Below are 24,280 nucleotides of genomic sequence, written 5' to 3'. Positions count from 1 at the left end.
GTACGAGTATTATATTTTAATTTTTAGATTATAGTAGTGGTTATCAGTGCTATGTACACTTCTTATAAGTTAAGTGATGTATTTCATAAGTTAATCTCTAACCATTACTATCTTAGCAATTTTAACTACTTAATACTTGTATGAAATACATACTCCCTCTATCCACCATTATGTGTAACAATGAAATATTTTATATCTCACAAATAATACCTCTTTGTTGCACATAATTGTTGGCGGAGGAAGTACTTAATATTCCACACCAACATTATGTGAATACATATCTTGCTTGTAAAACTTTAGGTAAAAAATGAGCCTCAAAGCAATTCAATGTAGCAAAGTCTAGCCAGGATGTATCAACCAATAACATCTTTATTACCAACAAAGTGTTGACTCACTTGGTAAAATTATTACCTCACATTCTAATGGTGAGAGGTTCGAGTCTTATCAAGTGAGGGTATTTGGGGGTAGGGATTTCCTTACTCTTCCCTCTACTTTTAAGTGTCTGACCCGCAAATATTGAACCAAAAAAATCGTAAGGGTTGAGGTCTGATTAGGGTCCTCTTTACCATTGAAAAATAAATAAAAATATAAGGATTAGCATCTTTATTCTTTAGTGCAATACACAAGATTAGGAAAAAAGAAGGGGATGGGGGAAGAGGAGCAAGTTGGTAATTGTATGTAAGATGGAAAATGCCATGTGAGTTGCTTTTTAAACGTTTGAACATTTCAACCTACATTAATTTTTGCTTTCTATTAATTAGTTAGACGAAGTATAAATTTCATTTTTCAAAAGAGCTATTATCTTTAAAAGGAAGGGGTTAGGAAAAAAATAATGTTATTTTCACATAGTTGGGATAAGAATTGAGAAAGGTGGAGATCACAAGGAGAAATAGAATAAAGTGGGCAGCGATGATACTATGAGTGCCATTCCAAATTAATTATTATTTTGCCTCTTATTACCACAAGACGAGTCCCTCATCAATTCTTCAATTCTACATATTACCTCCGATTTTTAATATTTACAACTTTGAGATATTATTTGTGAGATATAAAATATTTCAGTTATAAATAATAAAAAAAAGAGGTAGTATAAAATATTTATTTTCAATTTCACAATTATCCCATTACATCTGTACATGATAGATTTTCTTTGTTTTGTGTACCAATCAACAAGCCAACAATCCGCACCTTGTTTTCAAGATGTACCAGAAAAAAATACTCATAATTCATTAATTAGACTTGAAGTAAATTTCATATGGGCTTCCACTTTATAGAATAGTCTAATAAGGTTTTAATATCATAGACTTTACATAAATGATATGAATATCTCAATATCTAATACTAGTGACGTTTTAAGCTAGAAAGGTGTAGCATGTTAGCATGCAACTGCAATTTATTCACATAGTAGTAAAGGCTCATTTGTTTAGCTCGTCCTTGCTACGACTGTACGAGTAGTTTGAGCCTAGAAAACTGAAAGGCAAGAAGGCAACTCGAGCAGTACAAAAAGGTAGAAACCAGTTAATTAGCATCCCTAAATAAATTCGCCTGTAGATCTCCTGATCAGATTTGCTTTTTTAATTTTGTGCTTGCATCACCATTATTGTTTCGATTTTAGTTCCCTCTAACTAAATCAAAATTAGATCCTTAGGTTTTTAACATACACTGAGTTTGTTTGGTTCACACGAAAATTGAATTTCTACAAAAGTTACGAAATTTCTCAAATAAAATACAATTAATTGTTTTTATTTAAGGGTAATGAATATATCTAGGTAATGATGTATGTACAAAGTATAAGGATACGGAGTATCGTTTTCCCATTTCCTATTCGGCTACTCCTTAATGAATATCTTAGGTTAGCGAACTTTTTCTATCTTGTCCTTATTGTCAACTAAATAAAAAGTTATTCCGTTAAAAAAAAAAAAAAACATTAAACAAAAAGTTGGATGTGTCTAAAATGTGTAGCCTTTTGGACACATTGATGAACAAGTCTAATAACTTACTTTCTCATACTACTTGTGAAATTCTAAACCAAAAACTAAATATAGGCAGCAAGGCCAATCATGAATTCACTTAGGACTTATTTGAACTTGTAATTACAAATGAAAATAAAATTTGGCTATCAATCCCGAAGTATCGATCCTATGCTTAGCTTTGGTAGATTAAGGCTCTGTTCTCCCCAAATTGTTTTCAATTCAATTCAGTTCAGTTCCAATAAATTCAGTTCAGTTCAGCTCAGCTCAGTCAATCAAAACCGACCCTTAGTAAACTTCTGTAATATAACAACACTTTCACTCGATAAGGTTCTTAGTTTCTTACCCCATATTCTGGAGGTCTGGCGTTCGAATCCTACCAAAGTGAGAGTACTTGGGTGTAGGGAATTCCTTACCCTTCCCTCTACTCCCAAGTATCTGGCCCGTAAATACTAGATCAAAAAACTGTGAGGGTAAAAAAAAAACAAAACCCCTTCTATAACATGACGAGTACATAAGTTGGAGTATGTGTTATATTGTACTCGAAATCTGTATTATCAATTTATCATACAAGATCACGGTTACACCACAAGCCTAAGTCTCAATGAGTCATTGGTAACTACATTAACACCCTCTTTCTTTTGAATTGAATTAAAGTGAAAAAATGAAACAAGTTGGATTAAACTAATTAAAATAAAGTCCCGTCCTATATAACATAGCCTAATTACAATTTAGTTAATCTTAGTCCGTAATAAGTATAACTATATGAGTATCCGTCTAATCGAATACCGAGTATCCAAGATTAAATGTTAAACTGTTTGATACAAAAATTTACGCAAATTAAATGGGTATAGTCGGCATAGAAGCTAATGATGATACGTTCCCCCTAATTAAAAAAGAGGGCAAACACCCAAAATTTTTTTTTTGACACTAAACACTCAAAAATTCAAAAGACAAAGATACTCTGTTTTATTTCATCATCTTTCCCTCAAAAACCCAATACTTACCCTCGTACCACATTTTAAAACCTCCTGAAAACCCCTAAAATCCAAAATTTTACTCATCTTTCTCAATCACATGAGCACAAGGATTTTGTCTCTAAATGGGTCTATAAAGTATCCTACTTTTCCCCCTTTTTATAATTCACAAACCCAAAAAAAAAAAAAAAAAAAAATCTTCTGCCATGAACAGAACTTTGATCAGAAAGTGAAAGAATCCAGCTATAAATTTTGATCATCATTATAATTGCAGTGACCCAGATAATTTAGACTCATGATCAGGATAAAAAGAGAAATCAATCCCCAAAAAAAAAAAAAATAAAATAATGGGACCCTCTTTAGCCTGCAAAAGAAATGAGTGGAACTGCACCAAGTAATGTAATTTCTCTCTCCAAATTCTCTGATTTTTTTGATTTTTGATTTTTTTGGTGGTTGTTTTTGCAATTGTGTAACGTGTGTGGTTGTTCTTCTTTTCTTTATCCTGAATTATGGGTCCATTTACCCTTTAAATTAAATTTTTTCATGGCAAAATTTTGACACTATATATGCAATATTCCTTCTTTTAATTTGGTTCTCTGAAATGGGTTTCCTTTACTTTGGACTTACACTTGTGTTTTTTACTTTGAATAGTGTAATACAGTAGAAATTTCTGTGAAAAAATTATTTGGATTTTTGCTTTTTAATTCAGTTGGGTTGTTTGATTCTTCAAAGTCAAGTGGAAAAAAAAAAAAAAAAATCCATATTCATTTACTATGCCCTTCCCTCAGTTTTAATTCAGGTTCAAAAGTACACCATATTCAACTGCTTATCAAACTCTGACTAATCTAAATTTGAGCCGGAAATATTATTAAAGGGACAAATCCCATTTCCTATTTCTTTTTTCATTTTACTATTTTTTAAATAGAGTGTTAAGCCGATAAGCTACCTAGTAATCAGAAACTTATTAGACTCTGACTAATCTGACCTTGAGTTAAGGGTATTGTACTATTGTCAAAGGGGAACTATTGCACAAGTGGCACTTTCCTTTAGAATCACAATTTTACAATTGTAGCACTGTTGGAGGGAAAAGAGGCAACCAATGATTTCTTGTTTTGGGTAGTCCTTAGGAAACACATTTGGGAAGGGCTATAATTATTTTTCTATCTAATATAAAAAGGAACTCTCAACACTCATTTCAAATCCTTCACTTCCATTTCTGAGGTTTTTTAGATATGGTTGTAAAATCAATCAAGTCTTACTTACATTTGGGTCATTTGGTGGCTTGAATATTCTTGATCCTCTTCATTGTTTTGTTTACTTTTGGCATAGTTTTTGAGTGGCAAAAGTTGAGATGTTTTTTAATTGCTCTTAAGAAGAACTATAAAGAAAGGTTAGTTCTTTTTGTATATGATTTTCTTTTACTTTAGTGTTCATGATTTGATGCCAACTTTATTTTAAGTAATACTTACCCTGTATATAATATGAGCTAAACTATTTATCTTATGACATTTGTAACTTGAACTTTCTTAAAATGCTTGTTGCTTTTAAAAATTCTCTGTTTCAGATGTTTTTTTTTTTTTTTTTTATTTTTTATTCTTGTTATCTTGCTTTTTAGTGGCACATTTAGTATCTTGACTTGATCCTGTGTAAAAGATGCATATTAATTCATTCTAAGAAAATATGTTGCCTTCAATTTTTGAGGGTTTTACTGTTGCCTTACAAACTTGAGGATAACTGTATTTTACTTAAAATTAGAGTGATATATTTGTAATTTTTTTTTGATATGTTAGAATGATGAGTGTTTCATATGACTCCATCATATTTCACTTACTAGAACCTGTGCACATTTGAATGCTCTTGTTGTTGTTGTTGAATTGCTATTATATATTCATTGACTGTCCCACTTCTTTCCAGTTGATGCAAATTTTGGGTGGATATGGAGTTTAGAAGTGTGCTAATATGTTTTAGTGTTACAAACTTACAATATAATTTAGATATGGTAGATGAGCCAAATCTGTAAGAAGAAGTTTAAGTGTTGTGTTTTTGTCTTTGGATTGTTTGCTTGATAGTTTGTTCTAGAGATGAAAGGAAAAAAGAATGAAGGAAAATAATGAATATTTCTAATGCATTGCTACAACTATGTGATTTGGCCTGGTTACCCTTATCCTTATAGATTATATCAGAGGGAGGATGATTGTGAAATTGATTGCTTTAGACTTTACACTTGAATTCCCTAGCTTTAGTACTCGTTCCATTCTTTTGTAGTTGATTGGTATAGGGACCCTTCTAATCTTAATCCTACTCGTCGTTTCCTTCGTAATGAGCAAGCATGGGATCTTAAACTTCAACCTTCTATTGTCATTCCCACTTATTGTACAAGCACCCAATAAATGTCTTAGTAGTTTGTACAAGTATGGTTATATTAACCTTGGAGGTGTTTTTGTAAACTTCATTTTATTGTGTGAGATTGTGAGGAGCTTTGAGAGACCGAGTTGTCGAAGTTCTGTCAAAGATGGTAGTGTTCCTCTTTATTCATTATTGGTACATTATTAGGGAAGGGAGGAAATTTACTTGGAGATGGCATAAAGTGTTGCTTTGAGGTGAATAGCAAACAAGTTCTTCTGAAGGCTTGATTTGCCAAACTAGTTGTGTGCAAAATGGTTGTAGTGCTACCATCTTACTTATACAATCAACTAAATCAAGCATAGTCTTGTTTGTGTCCTGCATCAGCATATTAAGTGTCAAGAAGACTGAATTGTCAGTGCTATCATTTTCGATGACAATTGGGAGTTATCTATTGTTGTCTCTCATAGCTAATCTGCTATTGTTTGGGCGATCCCTCTTATCTATAGACATACTTGTTTAATAAATACATAATCAACCAGTGAATCTACTTGTTGATTTCTGTAACGAATACATATTCAACAGACCTCGTGTTTGTAGATATAGTTGTGCTATCTTATGCTTTGTTTAATACAGTGCTAAATCAATGTACATTGAACTCATGTTTCATCATATTCTTAAAAATCTTAGCTAGAAAATTGCAATGGTTGTGTTGCCTGCAAATAGTGATGTTTCCCAAGTTCCATTCTTCAGGGCTCATATAAAGCCGCAATTGTACTGTCATGACAGTGTTTTATATGGTCTTATTTCCAGGTAAACTAATGAAATTTGCAAGTCTATAATCTCTGAAGATGATTGATGATTGACCTGAGCTGATACCGGCTCACAGGTTTACCAAATGTGGGTGGTGAACCATGGCGCTATCTATCTGGTAACGTGAATGCCTAATTTGTTTGTTGCAATAATCTGAAAGATTTACTGGTTGAAGATCATGGACGGTGAACCACATATGCAGTTAGATCTTCCCAGCTGTACACCTACAGTCATTGATGGAATGCCTCAATCATTGTCAGAGTCGCATTTTCGAACTGCTTTCTATCAGCTGCACACCCAGAATGATGGCATGCTTGGACTTCCATTTCTCCCATCTTTGCAAGGGCAATCCTTTAAAGATATGCATGCTGATAAAACTGTCAGCTATGATGGATTAATAAACCGAGGTAACTTCAATTATGAAGAGCGTTGCTTGGGAGACGCCTCTTTTACTTCTGGTTCATTACCCAACATTATAGCCAGCAGAAATGGACTCAATATTGAGTCGAACAATTCAATCAGTACTCTTCAACAAGAATTACCATCCGAATCTCTAAGAGCAATGTTCTCGGGTGGCTGCTCCTATGCCTCAAGTTCCTCCATTCCAACCACTCTAAACAGTGGCTATGATGGTTCGTTTGGTGATGTAAATGACAAATGGGACCATAACAGATTTCTGATGCAGCAAGAAATGAACTGGAGACCATCAACTTCTGAACTTGAACCAATACGATTCAATGGAAGTCAAGTTGCAAATAATGAGTGGGTATTGCCAAGCTCCACACATGTATGCACAAGTCATCCTTATGGAACCTCTAGATCTCATAATGAGCTCTCTCTGAGTCTTGCTACTTGTGAGCCGTCTCTTCCCTCGGACTTGAGTTGCTCTGGTGTTATTAACAGTTCTCAGTCTCTAACTAGGTTAGGCTCAGAACACAAATCTCATCGCAGCAAGGAGCTCTCCCTTGGTAGCACTTCTAAAAATAGGCCTGTACAGTTCCCACCAGTAACATCTGGCTCGAGATATGTTTCTGTGATGCAGCAAATTCTTTCAGAAATCTCAAGTTACTCACTTGACAGTTTAGACAAGACCAGTTATAACGGTGATAAAAGTTTAGTGAACTCGAGTTCAAATCATCCTTTCTCTTCAAACAACTTCTTTGATCCAGGGGCTTCGTTCAAGAATACCAATGAGTTCCATGACAATGATGGATTATTTGAAGTTCCAGCCGGAAGTTCAAAGAGGTCGCAGATGTTAGCTCTGTTACAAATGGTAGGCTGTCAACATTGCCTAATATAATCATAACCTTATGCATATCTTTGCTTTCTTGGCTCGGCCAACATGTCTAATTTTTCACATTTGTACCTTGCAGGTGGATGATCGGTATAATCGTTGCTTAGATGAGATACACATGGTAATATCTGCATTCCATGCTGCAACTGAACTGGACCCTCAATTACATTCTTGTTTTGCCCTTCAAACAATCTCATTCTTCTACAAAAATCTGAGAGAGAGAATTAGCAATCAAATCCTAGCAATGGGAATGGAAAATGCAAGTGCACGAGAAAGTGGGATAACCATTGACAAATCGTTCATTCATAAGCAGTGGGCGATCCAGCAATTGAAGAGAAAAGATCAACTCTGGAGACCTCAGAGAGGCTTGCCAGAGAGATCTGTTTCAGTATTGCGGGCATGGATGTTCGACAACTTTCTTCACCCGTGAGTGTTTTTGAACTTCTTTATGTTCATGGATTGAGATTGTCCTGTTTTCCTCTTGACTACACATTATTTGTGGTTTGTTTTCAGCAGTGACAGAATTAGAAACTTATCTAGGAGGTATCAACTAGATAGTAGTTCATTTATTGCTTAACTCTTTATCATTTCTCCGACTAATTGAAATTATGTTTTAAAACTTCTGCCTATAAGTTTTCACAACTAGCAGCTTTGAAGGCACTACCAACATGAGAAAATCGAGCGAATAAGTGTACTACGTAGTACATAGTATTACTCTTAGAACATTTCAAGTTTTTGAGTAGAAAAGTCCGTTTTAAGTGTTAAAGGTTACCTTTTTGTAACATCTGAGCATATCTAGGAAAACTGAAATCCTTGATGCCTCTGAAATCACCTTATTCGTTGTTAGAATAACACCATTCCAGATTCATAGTGGTCCATGCCAAAAGAATCCTGTGAAGAAAACATATTAGGTTCTTACTGATCAAATTTCTAGTAAAAGTGTTTCTTGTTTATTATAGTAGTAATTGACTATTCTGATTTCAATCACACCTTCAAGAAGTAGTATTCTTTTGTCATGCCTTCCTGGTGAACTAAATTGGAAGAAACGGACAAACAGTGAAGGGTTCTGATAATGAGCTCTCGTTCTAAGCATTAAACCTACTTTTTATGCTCTATCAATACAAATTATAATGTCTTTACTTCTCCTTCCGTTTGTTTTAGTTCATTAAGATTTTCATGACAATCTTGCTAATGTTAAATCTTTCCCAATGCAATATCTGAAGTTCAACTACAGATGCTGCATGTTTTGGTTTGACAATTTTACTCTGAAACTGATCTTATAACTATTATAAGTCATTTTGTATGCATAACCATGATGATTTGGCTTAATTATTCGTAAATTTGTTGACCTCGATTGTAGTATGGTGCTAAATTTTCTGAGTAGGAAAAAAAGTCTGAATTCTGTTGGTTTTCAGGTATCCTAAAGATGCAGAGAAGCACTTGCTTGCTATCAAAAGTGGATTAACAAGAAGTCAGGTATAATAATATTCTTCTTACAATCTTAAGTGCAAAATTATAGCACGCATCTGAAACGTACAACTGATGCAAATATCATGCTCTAGTAATAACATAATTTGTATTTGATCATAACAGGTTTCGAATTGGTTCATCAATGCTCGTGTTCGTCTCTGGAAACCTCTAGTTGAAGATATGTGTGCAGAAATAAAAAAGAAAAAGGGAAGTCAACAAAACGACGAAGGAACCAGCAATAGTAGTAACAATAGTAGAAGCCAATTAAGGATCCACAACTACGATCAGAGATTTAGCAATTGAAAAGGGCAGTGCAGTTACTGGTAGGCTTTAGCTACTTGGTAAGGTGAATATGAATATAAATTACATATGTTTATATAGTAAGTATATAGTATTAGCTATTGTGTAGAAGATTAATGCAATTGTACATAAATGCTTATTTGAGGACTTCACTACTTCCTTGGTTGCTACAATTTTGCCAGCTTCCTTTGGTTAGTTCTGTGGGTTGTCTTAATTAGCATTTGGGTTAGAATATGAGAATCACATTTTGGTAATTTTGTAAGGGAATTTTAAATTACGTGATGGTTATTTAAAAAAAATCTTTCGAATTTGATGACTACGCTGAAGGATGTTTGCAAATTTTATTATACACTGTTGTTTTTTTTTTTTTTTTGGGTTTTTTTGTTTTTTTGAGGAAGACACTCTTGTATACCTATAGAAAGGTGCATGACGAGTCATTAAATTTGATACACGTTGTATACATATATATACATAATCGATTAAAGAATATCCTTAAAATATCTTTTAAACTACTCCCTCCGTCCCCAAATGATAGTCCCTTATGGGCAAAAATCACGGGAATTAAGAAAATTAAATAAAAGTAGTAAAATTACATTGAAAATATAAATTTACATTGGGTATGTAAAATAGTAGAGAGAGAAAGTAATAAAAGTACATTGAAAAACAAAATTTACATGGGAAAGTTAAATTTGCACAAATATTGTTGTAATTGGAGGAAATTTTGATAAAAAAATTGATATTAATGGTACATGAAAAAAGCAAATGGGACTATCAATTTGGGACTAAAAATAGGCCATAAGGGACTATCATTTGGGGACAGAGGGAGTATTTGTTAACAAGCTGCCAACAGCTTATCACGTCATATTCACATAATTGCGGAATTCCAAATTTTGGATTTACATGACAAATGCTTTTTTTTTTTTGACAAAACCTGACAATGCTTTAAAAAGTGACAAACAATGCTAATAATGTTGCAAAAAGGGTGAGAATTTTATTCTATTGTTTCTGACTCATCAATAGCATATTATTAGCATATTATAATAAGATCTTTTATATATATATATATATATATATATATATATATATATAATGGGCATTTTTCCTTGCTTTTGATGGAATTTATGCTTCCAAACATGAAGAATCAAGGATACTTGTTGGAATATTCTTATTCTTCCTAAGAAATGGTTTGAGTCTTATTTTTACATTGCACTTGCATACAATTAATGAATTAAGTAGGTTCGAAACGTTATTGTACCTAGGGTCACATTAACAATTTGAATCTTTCTCGACTTGTTGATATCAAATTTTTCTCGAAAACCTTATCTCAAAATGTATGTTTTTCTTTTCTTCTTTTTTTTTTTTTTTTTTTTTTTTTTTTTTGAGCAATCAAACTATATGATTTTGATCCTTGATAAAAGCTAGAATATATCTTATGAGGTTATCACTTAACTAGAATATATCCTTCTCTAGCCACCCATATTGTTCTGAATTAAACTTTTAATTGTTTCATATCTAATGAATATGACAAACTTTTAAATAAATTGGATGTACAATAACTATCGTACATCTGTTATAAAGTTTTCTTAAAATGAGCAAAATTTACCCTAATATGAATAAAAGTTACTCTGAAATAAATAAAAGTTACAAAATATTTATGTTTTATTGACAAAAGTTGCCCAAAAAATTGTAAAAGTGACCCTAAATTTGCTAAAAAGTGACCTTCGATGTACAGTAAATTAGTACATCAGATGTGTACAAAAGTTACTCAATGAATATTGATAAAATCATACAAAATTTACCATTTTCTTATTTATTTATTTATTTTTTTATATAATATTCTAGTATATTAGTTTTTGTCTATGTTACTTGGGAGGTATACATCTAATATAGCACTATACTCAAAATTTTGGGAATTTAAACAATGGTCAACATATAAATTAAAAAGGATTAACGAATTGAAGTCAGTTTATACTGCGTACTTTGTAGTAATCTTTCCATTCCATGTTAAGTATGTCTGATATCATACCGAATGGCATCATCACCTTACATCTGTTAAGTTGTTAGGTACCCTAACGTTTGCTAATTTAGCAAAGGAAAGAGGAAGAATGTGATGGGAATAATGCATGATGTTATTGCTGCTTACAAGAAAACAGGGGATGATTTAGAGCTTTATAGGTGGCTCAATAACATTAGAGACTCTGAGCATGCTTACAAGTAGTTACAACTAATTTTGTATGTTATGATGTACACGTTTCAAATATCAATTTTCAGTTGAGAATCAAAAAAAAAAAAAAAAAAAAAATCATTTGAGAATATGATTAACTATTAACCTTCAATCTCACAAAAGTATGAAGAAAAATCTAAGAACGTACAAGCCATTTTTATCATTTATATTCATGTAGAGTACTTGTATAGTTGAATGTTATAAATTTCTTCTAAAGTCTAAACCATTAAAACTAGACGGCCGAGTACCTCGTGTTTAGTGAACTCATTGGAATGTCAAAGCATGAGATTGAGATAACCCTAATTGAAATGTTTGGCCTCTTATGTCAAATTATCCTACGTCAAAACTAGTTAAAGGAAAGTAAAACAACAAAGATTTTTTTTCAACAAAAAAAATAAAAATAAAATAAAAGATTAAACAACGCAATTGTTTTTTTGATTAAATTTATTTGTTAATAAAATTAGATTTTGTTAGGAGTATTCAAAATTTGTAAATTATTTTTTAGGCAAGTAAAAAAAAAAAATATTAGTACTCAATTGTACTGTACATGTAAAATTCTGTATAAAATTTCCTCTCCCTTAACACCGCACTACGAGCACTTAATAGTCTATATATTTTTTTAAGCTTTTTGTTCAGTCTCCACCATTGAAAAGGCTTCTGAGGTAAGATATTGCAATTTTATCATCGAATATAGATTTCACATAATCGTTAATTTTATTGACGGAAATATTGGTTATGATTAAATACGGTTGTTAAAATATTGCAATTGTTTAAGATGTTTAAGATAATATGGTCATATAGATTTTTAAATACAGGCTTTTTAATTTTATTGACAGTATTAATTAAATACTCATATTTGCTATTCATATTTTTGATAGTTTTGTTTATATAACCCTTTAATTTGATAATCTGGCCAATTTAGAGGTAATATAATTTGTTTTAATCTGTTGAATATTAATTTCACAATCTAGTGTTAATCGATTAATTTAATCGTCATGTCAGTATACACAATTTAGGAATTATTGATTGTAATTAATTATGATTATTGTTTTGATTATATGTTTGTGGTATTGTTGTTTAGATGGGTGATTATTGGTGTATGTTGCCAAAGGATATCCTTGGTATAATTGCATTGAAATTGGAAACAATTGAGGACTTGGTTTATTTCTCAGCGGTATGCCATTCATGGAATCATGCCTTCAATATGGTTAAACTCGATTGGAGTCGTGTTAATAAACCAACAACACCTTGGTTGTTACTACTTACTAGGCGAGCCTACTACTACTACTACTAATAATAATAATGATGGTCGTAGGAAAATCCTAAGTATTGGAAGAAATAATAAGTGCTATGAATTAAGTCTCCCGGAGACTTTTGGGGCGCGATGTTGGGGTTCTCCGTAATGGCTTTATCTTGATGCTACACCTTAACAAGAAGATCGAGTTTTTTAATCCAATCACCAAAGCTCGAATAAACCTCCCATCCCTGCAAACGTTGCCAATCGATCCAGAAGATGATATTTTTAATGATCAAATATACTCTGATATTGAAAGGCAAAAATGGTGTGTACGCAAGTTCATTGTCTTAAAAATGCCTCAAAGTGATGAGTTTCTTGTAATGGCGATCCATTGGAGTCATGACAATCTAGCATTCGCTCGCATTGGAGACCAAACATGGACACCAATACACACATTTTGTGATAGATATTATCAAGTAATTGATGTGTGTTTTTGGGATGGGGTATTACTCATTTTATATCAAGACGGAACACTTGCTTATTGTGATATCACGAAATCTGATTTTACGGCCAAGCTTTATTTATCAGTTCCTTGCGATGTTTTTAGATATGTTGTAGACTTTATTGGAGATAGTCGTGTGAGCTATCGTACGCGTGATATTCTAGTATACAAGCTTGACGTTGAGAATAAATTGTGGGAAAAAGTTAAGAATTTGAGAGATGTTTCGTTTTTTGTCGGTAATAGCACATCAATGTTTGCTAATACATCATATGCTCAACGAAATGCTGTTTATTTTACCGATGATACAACTGCATATTGGAATGATAAATGTGAGAAATTTCGTGGACATGATATGGGTGTTTATGATATGGCATCTCTGTGTTTTAAAAAGTTTTACCAAGGTGACGATGCACTTTGCGAGAATACATCTCCTACATGGTTTCTACCCAAATTTTAGATATTATTTGTTTGAACATTTACGCTGAAGCTTATCTAGTATATTATATATAGAAGTGTTTTTTCCCATGATTTTAAAGAGCCGGATTTTGATTTTTTTTTATATATAAAAATTAGGGCGCCACGTAAGATTATGATTTTTAAAAAACCGTAGGATTCTTTTTTTAATAAAAATAATTTGAATAAAATTAATCCAAAAGAATCACAATTTAAAAAAACTTTTATTAAAACTAAATGTATAAGCAAGGGCTAATTTTAACTAGTAATAAAAAAAAATTGTATTTTATTTTAGAATTAAAAATTTTTTGATCGCCATGTAAGTAAAGTTAACGAATGAAATTTGGGAATTTAGGGCCTGTTCTCATTGACTGAACTCAGCTGAACTGAACTGAACTGAACTGAACTCAGCTGAACTGAACTGAACTGAACTGAACTCAGCTGAACTGAACTGAACTGAACTGAACTCAGCTGAACTGAACTGAACTGAACTGAACTCAGCTGAACTGAACTGAACTGAACTGAACTGAACTGAACTGAACTGAACTGAACTGAACTGAACTTAGCTGAACTGAACTGAACTGAACTGAACTGAACTGAATTTCAACGTAAGAGAACAGACCCTTAATTTTAAAGGTAACTAACAATAGCGAATAAAGTCGCATCATAAATTACAAAGTATTTTTTATTATTATTATTTATTTTATTTTTTTTTTGAGATTTTTTCAGGAATCAATCTATTTAGGCTTAATAACCATTATCTGAATACAATATTAGGCTTAATACCCCTCCAATTGGAGCATGTCAAGAATCAATCTTCCTTAGTTTATACTGATGTGTACATCGGTTTATATACAACCTAAATAAGAGTTCGGGTCCTAATTAAACATTAGCCCATTATCTAAATACAATATTAGACTTAACATATTTACTTTTTATATATTAAAAAAGTGGTAAATTATCGCACGGACTTTTATCTAGTTAGATCACTAGATTTATATCAAAATTATTCAATGTAACCTAGTATGAAAATTTCCATCTTTACAAAAAAAAGTATGAATATTTCCAAAAATAAAATATGAAAATAAATAAAATACAACTGTCGTGTCACGAATGATAAGACAACCTAGGGCAAAAGGTACACTTGGATCACGTAATAAGTACACTTCTCTGCCTCTCTCTCTCAATTCTCTATTTAAACACTTGTCAATTTTGAACTTCAATTTTCAGAGCTTTGTAATCTTTCTCGAAGTTTCAACACACAAAAATTAAATATCTGCCACTTTCTTTTTTCTCTCTTCATAAAACTTCCTAATTAAAAGATAGAATGGCAGAAAAACAAGAATTAGTATTGTTATTTGATTTTGATAAGACGATAATTGAGTATGATAGTGATGATTGGGTTATTGATAATTTGGGTTTTACCCAACTCTTCAACACCCTTCTTTCTACCATGCCTTACAACTCTCTTATGGTTAGTTTTTTTTTTTTTTTTTTTTTTTTTTTTTTTTTTTTTTTTTTTTTAATTCCGTCCTTTAATTATTACTCGAATTATAATTTATTATTGTTAATCTCTCCATAGTTAAGAATTGATCAAGAGATGCTCTAATGGTTAGGAATTTTGTCTTGTATCTTAAAGATTGATTGCTAGATTTTATTATTATGCGATGTTAACGTTGATACACAAATAGAAAGATTGAAAGAATCCTACAACACACGTAGCTAGTCAGCATATATGAGTTAAGGTAGATTTGGTGGGACTGACCTAAATTTACCTAGCTTCAATTAATTATGTTTGCCCTTGTTTAGACTAAGTTTTATGATGTGTTGTGTGTAATATGTAGGCGTATCGCGAAAAGTAATTTATATAAGTTGCTTCTTTATTGCACCGCACATATTATATCTATGAAATCATATATTCCGTAGATCATTTGTCATTACTTTCAACATTATAATAGGACCAAAAAATTTTAAAAATTGGAAAAAAAAAAAAAAAAAAAAAAAAAAAAAAAAAAAAAAAAATTCTTATAGTCCTGTTTCCCACCCTCTAAACTGCCTCCCCGGCACACCACCACAAATCACACGGGAGCACCGGCAAGTGGCAATTCGCGATTTTTCTGAAGAATGTTTTTATGTTAGACGTATGAAAATTATATGAAGATTACATTGATATGTTGTTCATATAAAATTCCATGTGAAAGATAGTTGTCCTAGTCAATTGAAAGTATAATAAATGTTACTTGTATATAACATGATATGGATGACATTCCCTTCATAACCAATTTAGTACATGAATTATATGTTTATATATTAAAGTGATTAGATTATGAACCAATAAAAAAAAAGTAATTGAGTTTGCTTTGCAATTATTAGAGACGTGTTTCCTTGTTCAACTACAGGATAAAATGATGGAGGAACTTCATTTACAAGGAACAACAATACAAGATATTACAGAATGCTTGATCAAGGTTCCATTGTCTCCAAACATCATATCTGCAATCAAATCGGCTTATGATTCAGGGTATTATACTCCTTCCCTTCCTAAGTAATTGTTATACGTGTTTGAATAGGGAGTAACCTTAAAATCCTTTCGGAAAATGAACATAGGTAAAACGTAGACAAGTTTTGTGACAATAACACATAGCCAATGGGCCCAATCCTTGGAATTTGTTACTTTGTAACATTTTAATATTTACTTAATTTAGAAAGTAACCTATTATTTTAAGACAACTTTATTTTGAAACTGGCCGTTCTTTAGGGATCGATAAATGTTCATCCATGTATCATTTTCACTAATACCCTTCCTACCATACCAAATTATATATTTTTATGATTTTGATCTTACATTCAATTCTTAGTTTCTTGCTCATTGTAGAATAAGCTGCATGCCATGTTCATGAATTTATGGTTTTCAGGTGTGATTTGAGGATTGTAAGTGATGCAAACACTTTTTTCATAGAGACAATTTTGAAGCATCATGGAGTGTTACATTGTTTCTCTGAAATCAACACGAATTCAGCTATTGTTGATGAGGATGGCAGACTTCGAATTTCTCCATTTCATGACTTTAACTCATCTTCTCATGGGTGCAACCTTTGTCCTCCCAATCTTTGCAAGGTACATATGATCCTAATTACTCTTCTATAATTACTTTGCTCTGGCTTCAAAATTTGCCTAATTACTAGTTATGTGACAGTTAATTCTGCTCTTTTAAATTTGTTACATTATGTGGCAAAAGGCTTGCACAATACATGACTATAGTTTATCTGATGTACTTTTGCGAAAATGAAGCAGTTTCTGACATTGATGAGCTGAATTATATTTCATTTGATCTTCTTCCTTCCCATATCTGAAGTATGTTGTTCATAATAACAGGGGAAAATCTTTACAAGAATCCAAGCTTCTTCGTTAGAAAAGCGATTCATCTATGTAGGAGATGGAAAAAATGATTACTGTCCAAGTTTAAAGCTAACAGCAAAAGATTATGTGATGCCAAGGAAGCATTTTCCTCTGTGGGATGCAATTTGCATCGATCCTGCACTTATAAAGGCGTCGATTCATGAATGGGAGGACGGCGAAGAACTTGGGAGGAACTTGATTAACTTAATTAGTTCTTTAATGATCATGAAAGCAGATGAAGTTCTTATAGCAGAAGAATATCTTTTTGCTGACTGTAAGTCTGATCATGTTGCTGCACCTGAGTCCTTTCAGAAGTCGGTCCCGGTCCCTCATTAAGTATGAATTTATGATGTGAAACTCCTTATATTTGTGGTTGAAGTTGATCAATTTCTGATTAATAGCATTACAACCATGACTTTGCAGGCAGTGTATGTAGTCATAGGTACACACTTGATGATGAATTAAAATAGTTATGGTGATGTTGCCACTGACTACCGAAAATCTATAGAAGTAGTGATGTATGCTTGATGTCCAACTAAGGTGGTAATGGGGTATTTTGGATTGGGTTATAGAACTTATAGCTAGATTCAGATCACATTCAAAATTTTGAGTCATTCGATTCATTTTGAGTTCAGTTCTAAGTTGATCGATGATAATTTAGATTTTTTGTCACAACGTACCTATTAATTAAAACATATGTAACCTTTTTTCCCCATTATTTTGGTACCATTTCATTTAATTATGACAAATTTTAGCCGACATACAACCAAAAAGTCAAACTTCAGACCACGCGTAAAAATCAATTGTCCCTGTTAGCTCATAGAGCTACCCAATACACAGCTCTGTGAACTCACTGCTTTTGTCCAATTATTATTAAGTCGTGATCAGTTACAGTTGAAATTTCTTGCAATCTGTAGACTTTTAGTTGAGGCAGTGTGTATTTCATCAGGTATAATTATGGATGTAATTGCTTAAGATAATGACCATAATACAAATAGAGTCATCCTAAATCCTTGATACATAATTATGAATAGTTATGAATTAACCTAAACCCGACTCGATTCAAACTACTTTTACACTGATCACATCTCATATAACAGTACTACTTTCACACTAAACACATCTCATGAACCTGTACTATAGAAAAGGTAACAACTTTTTTCAGACATTCGATACGTAGTCTAGGAGTCGAACGCATTGATGAGGACTTGATCATCAGATGTACAAATGTACTGCATGTCTATATTACATTTCAACTAATTTTCCAAAAAAAACATATTATGGCATTGCTACAGATAAAGCACTGATAGCTGTGTACTGTTTTGAGCATGAAGAACAGGTTTGTATCAGGAAAAGAGAAATATTTACTCTTTCCTTAAAGAATTGCACTTCTTATTTCTTTCCATAGCATAATGATTATTCCAAAGATTTACACACAACTCAACCCCCGTGAAATCTATGATTACAAAATTAACAAATGTTCAATTTCTCAACCTTTCCAAACTAATTATAAATATCTGTCCTGTTTCCTATAGTTTTTTTTATATATTTTTTTCCCTCTTATCTTATCTTATCTTATCTACAGCCCTTCTGTACCACCTCAAACTCATTTCTAACCAAAAAACTGCCTAACACAACTCCTTACTGCGTATATAACGATTACAATGACTTATCTTAATATAATCCTTGAGCTATACCTCAAGTGAGATGCGAGTCTTGATAGGCTTCAACTTTAGGCCCATGCTCTCGGGTGATAGTAGCTCTGGGGAAATGCAAGACGGACTTAATGGGCTTCTTGGGCTTACGCTCATGTGTGATTGCCTGTAGAAACCATAACCCATGAGGAAATATTCTAGAGGGATCAACATGGCATGTGGTTGTTCCTCGGTCACCAAAGACCCGCATGCCTGAACCTGAAATTTCAAACAAGAAGGATTAATGAACAGGTTGCAGCAAAAGTGAACAGGTTGCAGCAAAAGATTATGTTTAACATCAACATCATAGGCAATAATTAGGGTACCTCCACTAAGGCACTAAATCTTCTATCAAGTTTTGTGGCCATGTGCACTGCTTCTGAGTGGAAAGATGAGTCCTCTCCAACAAATATTAGTGAACGACATCGTAGTTTCTTCAATCCTTCACTTATATCAGTCCTTCTGAGTAGAAAAAAGCAAGAGGAAAAATTGATATGAAAACTATTAAATGTGAGAGCACGAAAGATCAGCTGGTATATTTGAGGACTTGGCAAGACAAAGACACCCAGAGTACCATCTTAGTTATGATAATAAAAAGGGCGGCAAGATCCTAAATGACTTTAATTCTAACCAATTACTTCACCAGAAACATGTAATGAATTTTCAAAGACGTGGAAGGTAATGGTTCATAATAATTAGAAAACATCTTAGTATTAAAGTTACTTTGAAGCATTAATGAAAAATGAGTAGTACACTAAATGGACTACTCCCTCCATCCCTAATGCATGATAAGTCACATTCCTAGTTTAACCTGTCCCAAGATGATAGAACACTAGTATAAAGTTATACTTTCAACTTGCTCATGACTGTCATGGTGGAGATGCAAAGACGTGTAAGGAAATGGTAGTTTACTGAATTTCAATTCAACTCTTCAAAAATGACCTCTAATCAAAGTAGCCTGTTATTATAAACGGGCAGGGACTCTAGTGATAACTTACTATATACTTGTAACAAAGCTACTTGTTTAAGTACAAAAAAAATTAGCTTCTATGTTTTCCAACGCCCATAGTGGAGAGTTAAAAAGTAAAGAGCAACATAATAAGCAGAGGAGATCATCTGAAAACCTTGATTTTTAGAAACATGTCAAAATCAAGAAGATAAAGGAGGAAGATAAAACCTGTTAATTGCCTCCAAAAAATGCATGACATTAATACTTTCTCTATCATCCAGCCACTGATAGAACCAAAGGTAAACAATATATCAGTACTTCCACACCGATAGAAAAATACAAATCAAAATAGGGAAATTTTCTAAAAAATGATAAATGAGGATATTATGGCTAAAGAACTCACTTTTCGACAAGCCTGAACTATATCTGATTCTGGTACAAGGGAATTACCCCGAAGTTCCTGCAACAGGATTCATAGTACACCCATTAAAGCATACAATACTAGAGTTTTAATTAGATATATACATATTGTTATTAGATACTAATCACAAGCACAATCATGAAATATACCTTGCTAAAGTATCGTTTAAGCAGCATCTCTTTAACAACACTGCACATGCCATAGAAGTAAAGTAGATTTGACATCACCTACAAGAAATACAGAGCTTTATCAGGCAAAGATTCTTTGCTTTGAACTATTGGTAGACAAGTTCAGAAAAAGGGACCTTATTGTACAACCATTCGGTCCAAGATGGTGCTCTGCATAGAGGAGAGATAAGTATCAAACCAAGAACACGCTGCTTATATTTCGTCTGCATGTAAAAAGGCAAAAGGAATGACAATAAGTACAAATACAACTTATTTTGAAACTTTTTTGGCACGATTGCATCAAAATACAGCGACACAACTTACAGCAAATAATGTTAAAACGTATGCTCCAGCAGTCACTCCCATACACATAACTTCACCTAGCCTGCAACATGTAATAGTCCCCATCGTAAGTTTCGTCAATTGTGCTAGTCACTATTGGTCTTAAAATGATCAAGACAGCAACCAAAGGCCTACGGCCCAACGTCATATGTTATTACGTGCTCAAGAAATAAACCAGTGGCAGGTCTCAAGAAAGTAAGTGAAACAACCGACAAATCTGCTTAACATAAAACTCTCAAACTTGGAAAAGTTTTTGTAATGGAAATTACCCGAAATAGTCAAGAACCTCAACTATCTGATCAGCCAAATCATCAACTGAAGGCTCAGAGGCTTCATATTCATAGCTGATTGCAGCAGCTCCCCACTGAAACAGCTCTTAACAAAAGTTCCATGTTAGAAACAATACAAGCAAGACCCTTTAACTTTGTCCCAAAAAAAAAGCCAGCTAGGATCATTAATAATACAGGTAATAACAACTCCTATTATTATTCAAAGGTGAATAAATAAATACTCCTGCCTGACTTTACCAGTCACGCTATAAGTGTAATTTAAGCTAGTAATGTGAAAAATAGAGTCAAACAAACGTCGTATATTGATAAGACAAAGAATAACTCGTCCAAGTTACAAACCTCATGGCCAGGAGGACTGATATGGTAGATGCAAAAGTTGTGAACAAGCAAAGACAATGCCTCGGGACAGATGAATAATCCTTGAAAGCACGATGCATCTGCTCAAAACAATCCGCGAAAAAACAAGTTCAAACTCATATTCTAATACAAATGCAATAGTCATTACATTTACATGCTATTCATAATTAAAGATAAAACCCCGTCTTAACCGCCACGCAACCATCTTAATCCTTTTTTTTTTTTTTTCATAATCATGCTTAGTAAAAAAATTGGCACTCATAAAAATATATATACACACCAAATACCTACTAGTCTACTACAAGCCTTTAAACATGCATAAACAATAGCTAACAAGTGACACTATAAACAATCTAAAAATTAATCAATTCATCAATCAATCATCAATTATATAATACAAACTCACAATTTAAAGCTAAATCTGGGTAAGTAACAAGAGCCGGCTTATCTTGATCACCATAAACAGCTACCGACACCGGTCCCGAACCTGTTTTAACATAATATTCCTGTACAAATTACAACATAAAACACTTACATAATGCACTTAACAACAAGAACAAAATATCTTAATTATATAATTATCAACCCATTTTTTCTAAATGTAGCATTAATTTAATTTTCTATCTTAATAGTAGGAAATAATATCATCAATTTTTGGTCCCCCAATACCAATTTCATATAATAAGCTAAAATTAGTTTTCTGAATTGGAATAACACCCCATCAAAAAAAATCAGCTTAAATTAATTTTCTCAATTCTACGTTATTGTATAACTAACAAATAACTAAAATTAGCAACCCCTTAATAAATGCTAACAAATTCCAATTATAATTTGTAAATTACACAACTTAATTAGCTAAATAACAAAATTAAAAAGTGGGAAAATTACAAAAAATAATTAAATTAATAAACAAATGAACAAAAATAAAAAATGTACCTTGCTATCAATGGAGATCGGCTCAATATTAACAGAAACAGAATCACTAGAATCTCCCATTTCTTTCTCTCTCTAACTCAAGAATTTTTTTTTTTTAATTTATATTTATTTGGGATTTTCTGTTCGGTGAGAAGGGGTTTTATATAAATGACTAAATTTTATTTTCTCTCTCCTCTGCCAGTGAGTGAGTGCAGTGAGTCACCGACGCTCGAGGAAGAAGGTGATGAAAGAATTTAACCATGGTTAAGGAGAATCAACTATGGTTAGAGGACCGACAGTATGTATAAAATGACCATTTTAGCCTTGGATTTATATGGTAGGTTTTTGATGTTGATGGGTAATTTATGGAATTTAATAGAAAGAGGGAATTTTTTTTGGAAACTTCTTTATTTTTATTTTACTGATTTTATTTTTAAATGTTGAGTGTTAATTAATTATTGGTGGTCAAATAGTCATGTGGATCTTGAGGTTTAAGCTCCAAAATCTACTTTTATAATTAAAAAATATTTAAAATATTAAAGAAATTGTGTGTTAAATAGAAGACAAGTGAAGAAGGGAAAAAAAAGGTGAAAAGTGCTTAATCTATCATTGTTGGTTGGTATATGGATTTTTCTTCTTTTTTCCTTTATGTCATTTTCCTTTTTTTTTCCCTATTAATTTGAGAAATTGATGAGGTGTATCAATGTAGTAAAACTATGGTCATTTTTTTTTTTGTTTGTTATGAGGATCATTTGTAGAATATTTTCTTCATAGCTAGAGACCATAATAATTTTAAAAAACGTGAAATTGATCTCTATATATATATTACTACTCGTATTATGCTTTCATTTTGTATCAATCTTGAAGATTTTGGTGACGCGTACTAATTCGTTATAATTAGCTTTTAATATAATCTCGGACTTACTATTATTATAAGGAGTAAATATGTAAAATTCGATAATGTAAATCAAAACAAAATTACCCTATGAAGAAATGAATTTCAATGAAAAATCAATATACAAGCCAAGGATTTGTTCTAAAAGGAAAGATGTATCGTACAATGTTTGATATTATGAGTTTAACTTCTATTTTTAAATAGTACGGAATAACACGCAAAGATAACTTAAATTAGCTTGAATAACTAACATCAGTACAGTACAATAATAACAATATAATAATAACAATATGAATTACAGTTATTACAAATTTACACAAATTTGATAACTAGCTAGCTCATCATAACAATATAATCGTATAAGTAGTAATACAATATTCTCAAATTTAAAATCTTCACTAATGTACAATTGTAAAATTGACTAATGCTACGAGTATTACTTTGTATTTTGTAAGTTGACCTCATATTGAGGCAATCTTTAACGTCACAAGCAAGTTATCTCATCTACTTTCACAAAGTACAATTAGTTCCAATTACTTTAAAAACATGTACTGTGATAAGTTTGATAAAATCCAAAAGACTAAAAATAAAGTGAAGGTTTTAACAAACAATATAATTAATCTATACTAATATATTAAAAGGCATTACTAAATAAGAACGTCTCTACACCACATCACCTAGTTCATCTCTCATTATGCCACATCATCACCCAACCTCTTATAAGAAAGATGGTTATATAACCATTTAAGCCAATTATCAACAATTTTATAGACATGAAATAAATGTATATAATTGATGATCACAAGGTCTATTAAATAAATAAATAAATAAATAAATATCAAATACATATAATCACAAGAAATAATTAAAGTAGCAACCCGGTGCGCTGTAACGCCCGAGCCATACACTAATTATATATTACTTCAATTCGATCATTCCAAAACTAATTATAATAATTATTATAAAGTGAAGTATTCATATGTTTTAGTACATAGTATTTAGATGCCTTGTTAGCTTTCAGTCCAGAAATTTTTTCTGTTGAAACATCACAAACATTTAGGTTCATAGTGCTTCATCATCCATACACAAGTTGAAATATCAATAGTTACTTATATAATTAAAATAATGGGTTGAGTTGGTATATGTCATTGACATTGGATTGCAATTAAATTTTCTTCGTAAAACTAATTCATTATAAAATAGAATGATATTATCATACTTAGAAATTATATATTATTTTTCACTCATAATTCATTATTAAAAAATAT

General features: G+C 32.0%; 4 protein-coding genes across 5 annotated transcripts; 3 read left to right on the top strand and 1 right to left on the bottom strand.

Annotated features, from left to right (window-relative positions):
- The first annotated feature begins 3,260 nt into the window (after nt 1-3,260).
- LOC145593034 (homeobox protein ATH1-like) lies at nt 3,261-9,539 on the top strand. 2 transcript variants are annotated; one of them, XM_081649544.1, is made up of 5 exons: nt 3,261-3,346; nt 6,104-7,376; nt 7,477-7,823; nt 8,813-8,873; nt 8,991-9,539. In XM_081649544.1, exons 2-5 carry the CDS (start codon nt 6,282-6,284, stop codon nt 9,168-9,170), a joined length of 1,683 nt encoding a protein of 560 aa, XP_081505670.1. In that variant the 5' UTR covers nt 3,261-3,346; nt 6,104-6,281; the 3' UTR covers nt 9,171-9,539. The 2 variants fall into 2 exon arrangements, with proteins under 2 accessions (XP_081505670.1, XP_081505669.1); XM_081649543.1 differs by lacking the exon at nt 3,261-3,346 and adding an exon at nt 4,011-4,337.
- A 3,268-nt stretch (nt 9,540-12,807) lies between these two features.
- On the top strand, nt 12,808-13,587 carry LOC145591771 (F-box/kelch-repeat protein At3g18720-like). Its single transcript, XM_081648272.1, has one exon. It carries the CDS (start codon nt 12,808-12,810, stop codon nt 13,585-13,587), a length of 780 nt encoding a protein of 259 aa, XP_081504398.1.
- Nucleotides 13,588-14,830: 1,243 nt separating this feature from the next.
- LOC145593033 (inorganic pyrophosphatase 2-like) lies at nt 14,831-17,680 on the top strand. Its single transcript, XM_081649542.1, has 4 exons — nt 14,831-15,057; nt 15,983-16,104; nt 16,499-16,700; nt 16,959-17,680. Exons 1-4 carry the CDS (start codon nt 14,911-14,913, stop codon nt 17,316-17,318), a joined length of 831 nt encoding a protein of 276 aa, XP_081505668.1. The 5' UTR covers nt 14,831-14,910; the 3' UTR covers nt 17,319-17,680.
- A 541-nt stretch (nt 17,681-18,221) lies between these two features.
- LOC145593032 (protein NDL1-like) lies at nt 18,222-22,339 on the bottom strand. Its single transcript, XM_081649541.1, has 11 exons — nt 22,139-22,339; nt 21,609-21,708; nt 21,185-21,282; nt 20,825-20,919; nt 20,538-20,598; nt 20,351-20,437; nt 20,196-20,273; nt 20,029-20,085; nt 19,854-19,909; nt 19,003-19,138; nt 18,222-18,895 (listed from the first exon to the last, which is right to left on the bottom strand). Exons 1-11 carry the CDS (start codon nt 22,196-22,198, stop codon nt 18,674-18,676), a joined length of 1,050 nt encoding a protein of 349 aa, XP_081505667.1. The 5' UTR covers nt 22,199-22,339; the 3' UTR covers nt 18,222-18,673.
- Nucleotides 22,340-24,280: the final 1,941 nt, after the last annotated feature.

The sequence above is a fragment of the Chenopodium album genome, chromosome 18, assembly GCF_948465745.1.
Source record: "Chenopodium album chromosome 18, dcCheAlbu1.1, whole genome shotgun sequence".
Lineage (NCBI taxonomy): Eukaryota > Viridiplantae > Streptophyta > Magnoliopsida > Caryophyllales > Amaranthaceae > Chenopodium > Chenopodium album.
Note: the sequence above shows the minus strand (reverse complement) of the source record. Positions and strands in the feature narration are given on the sequence as shown.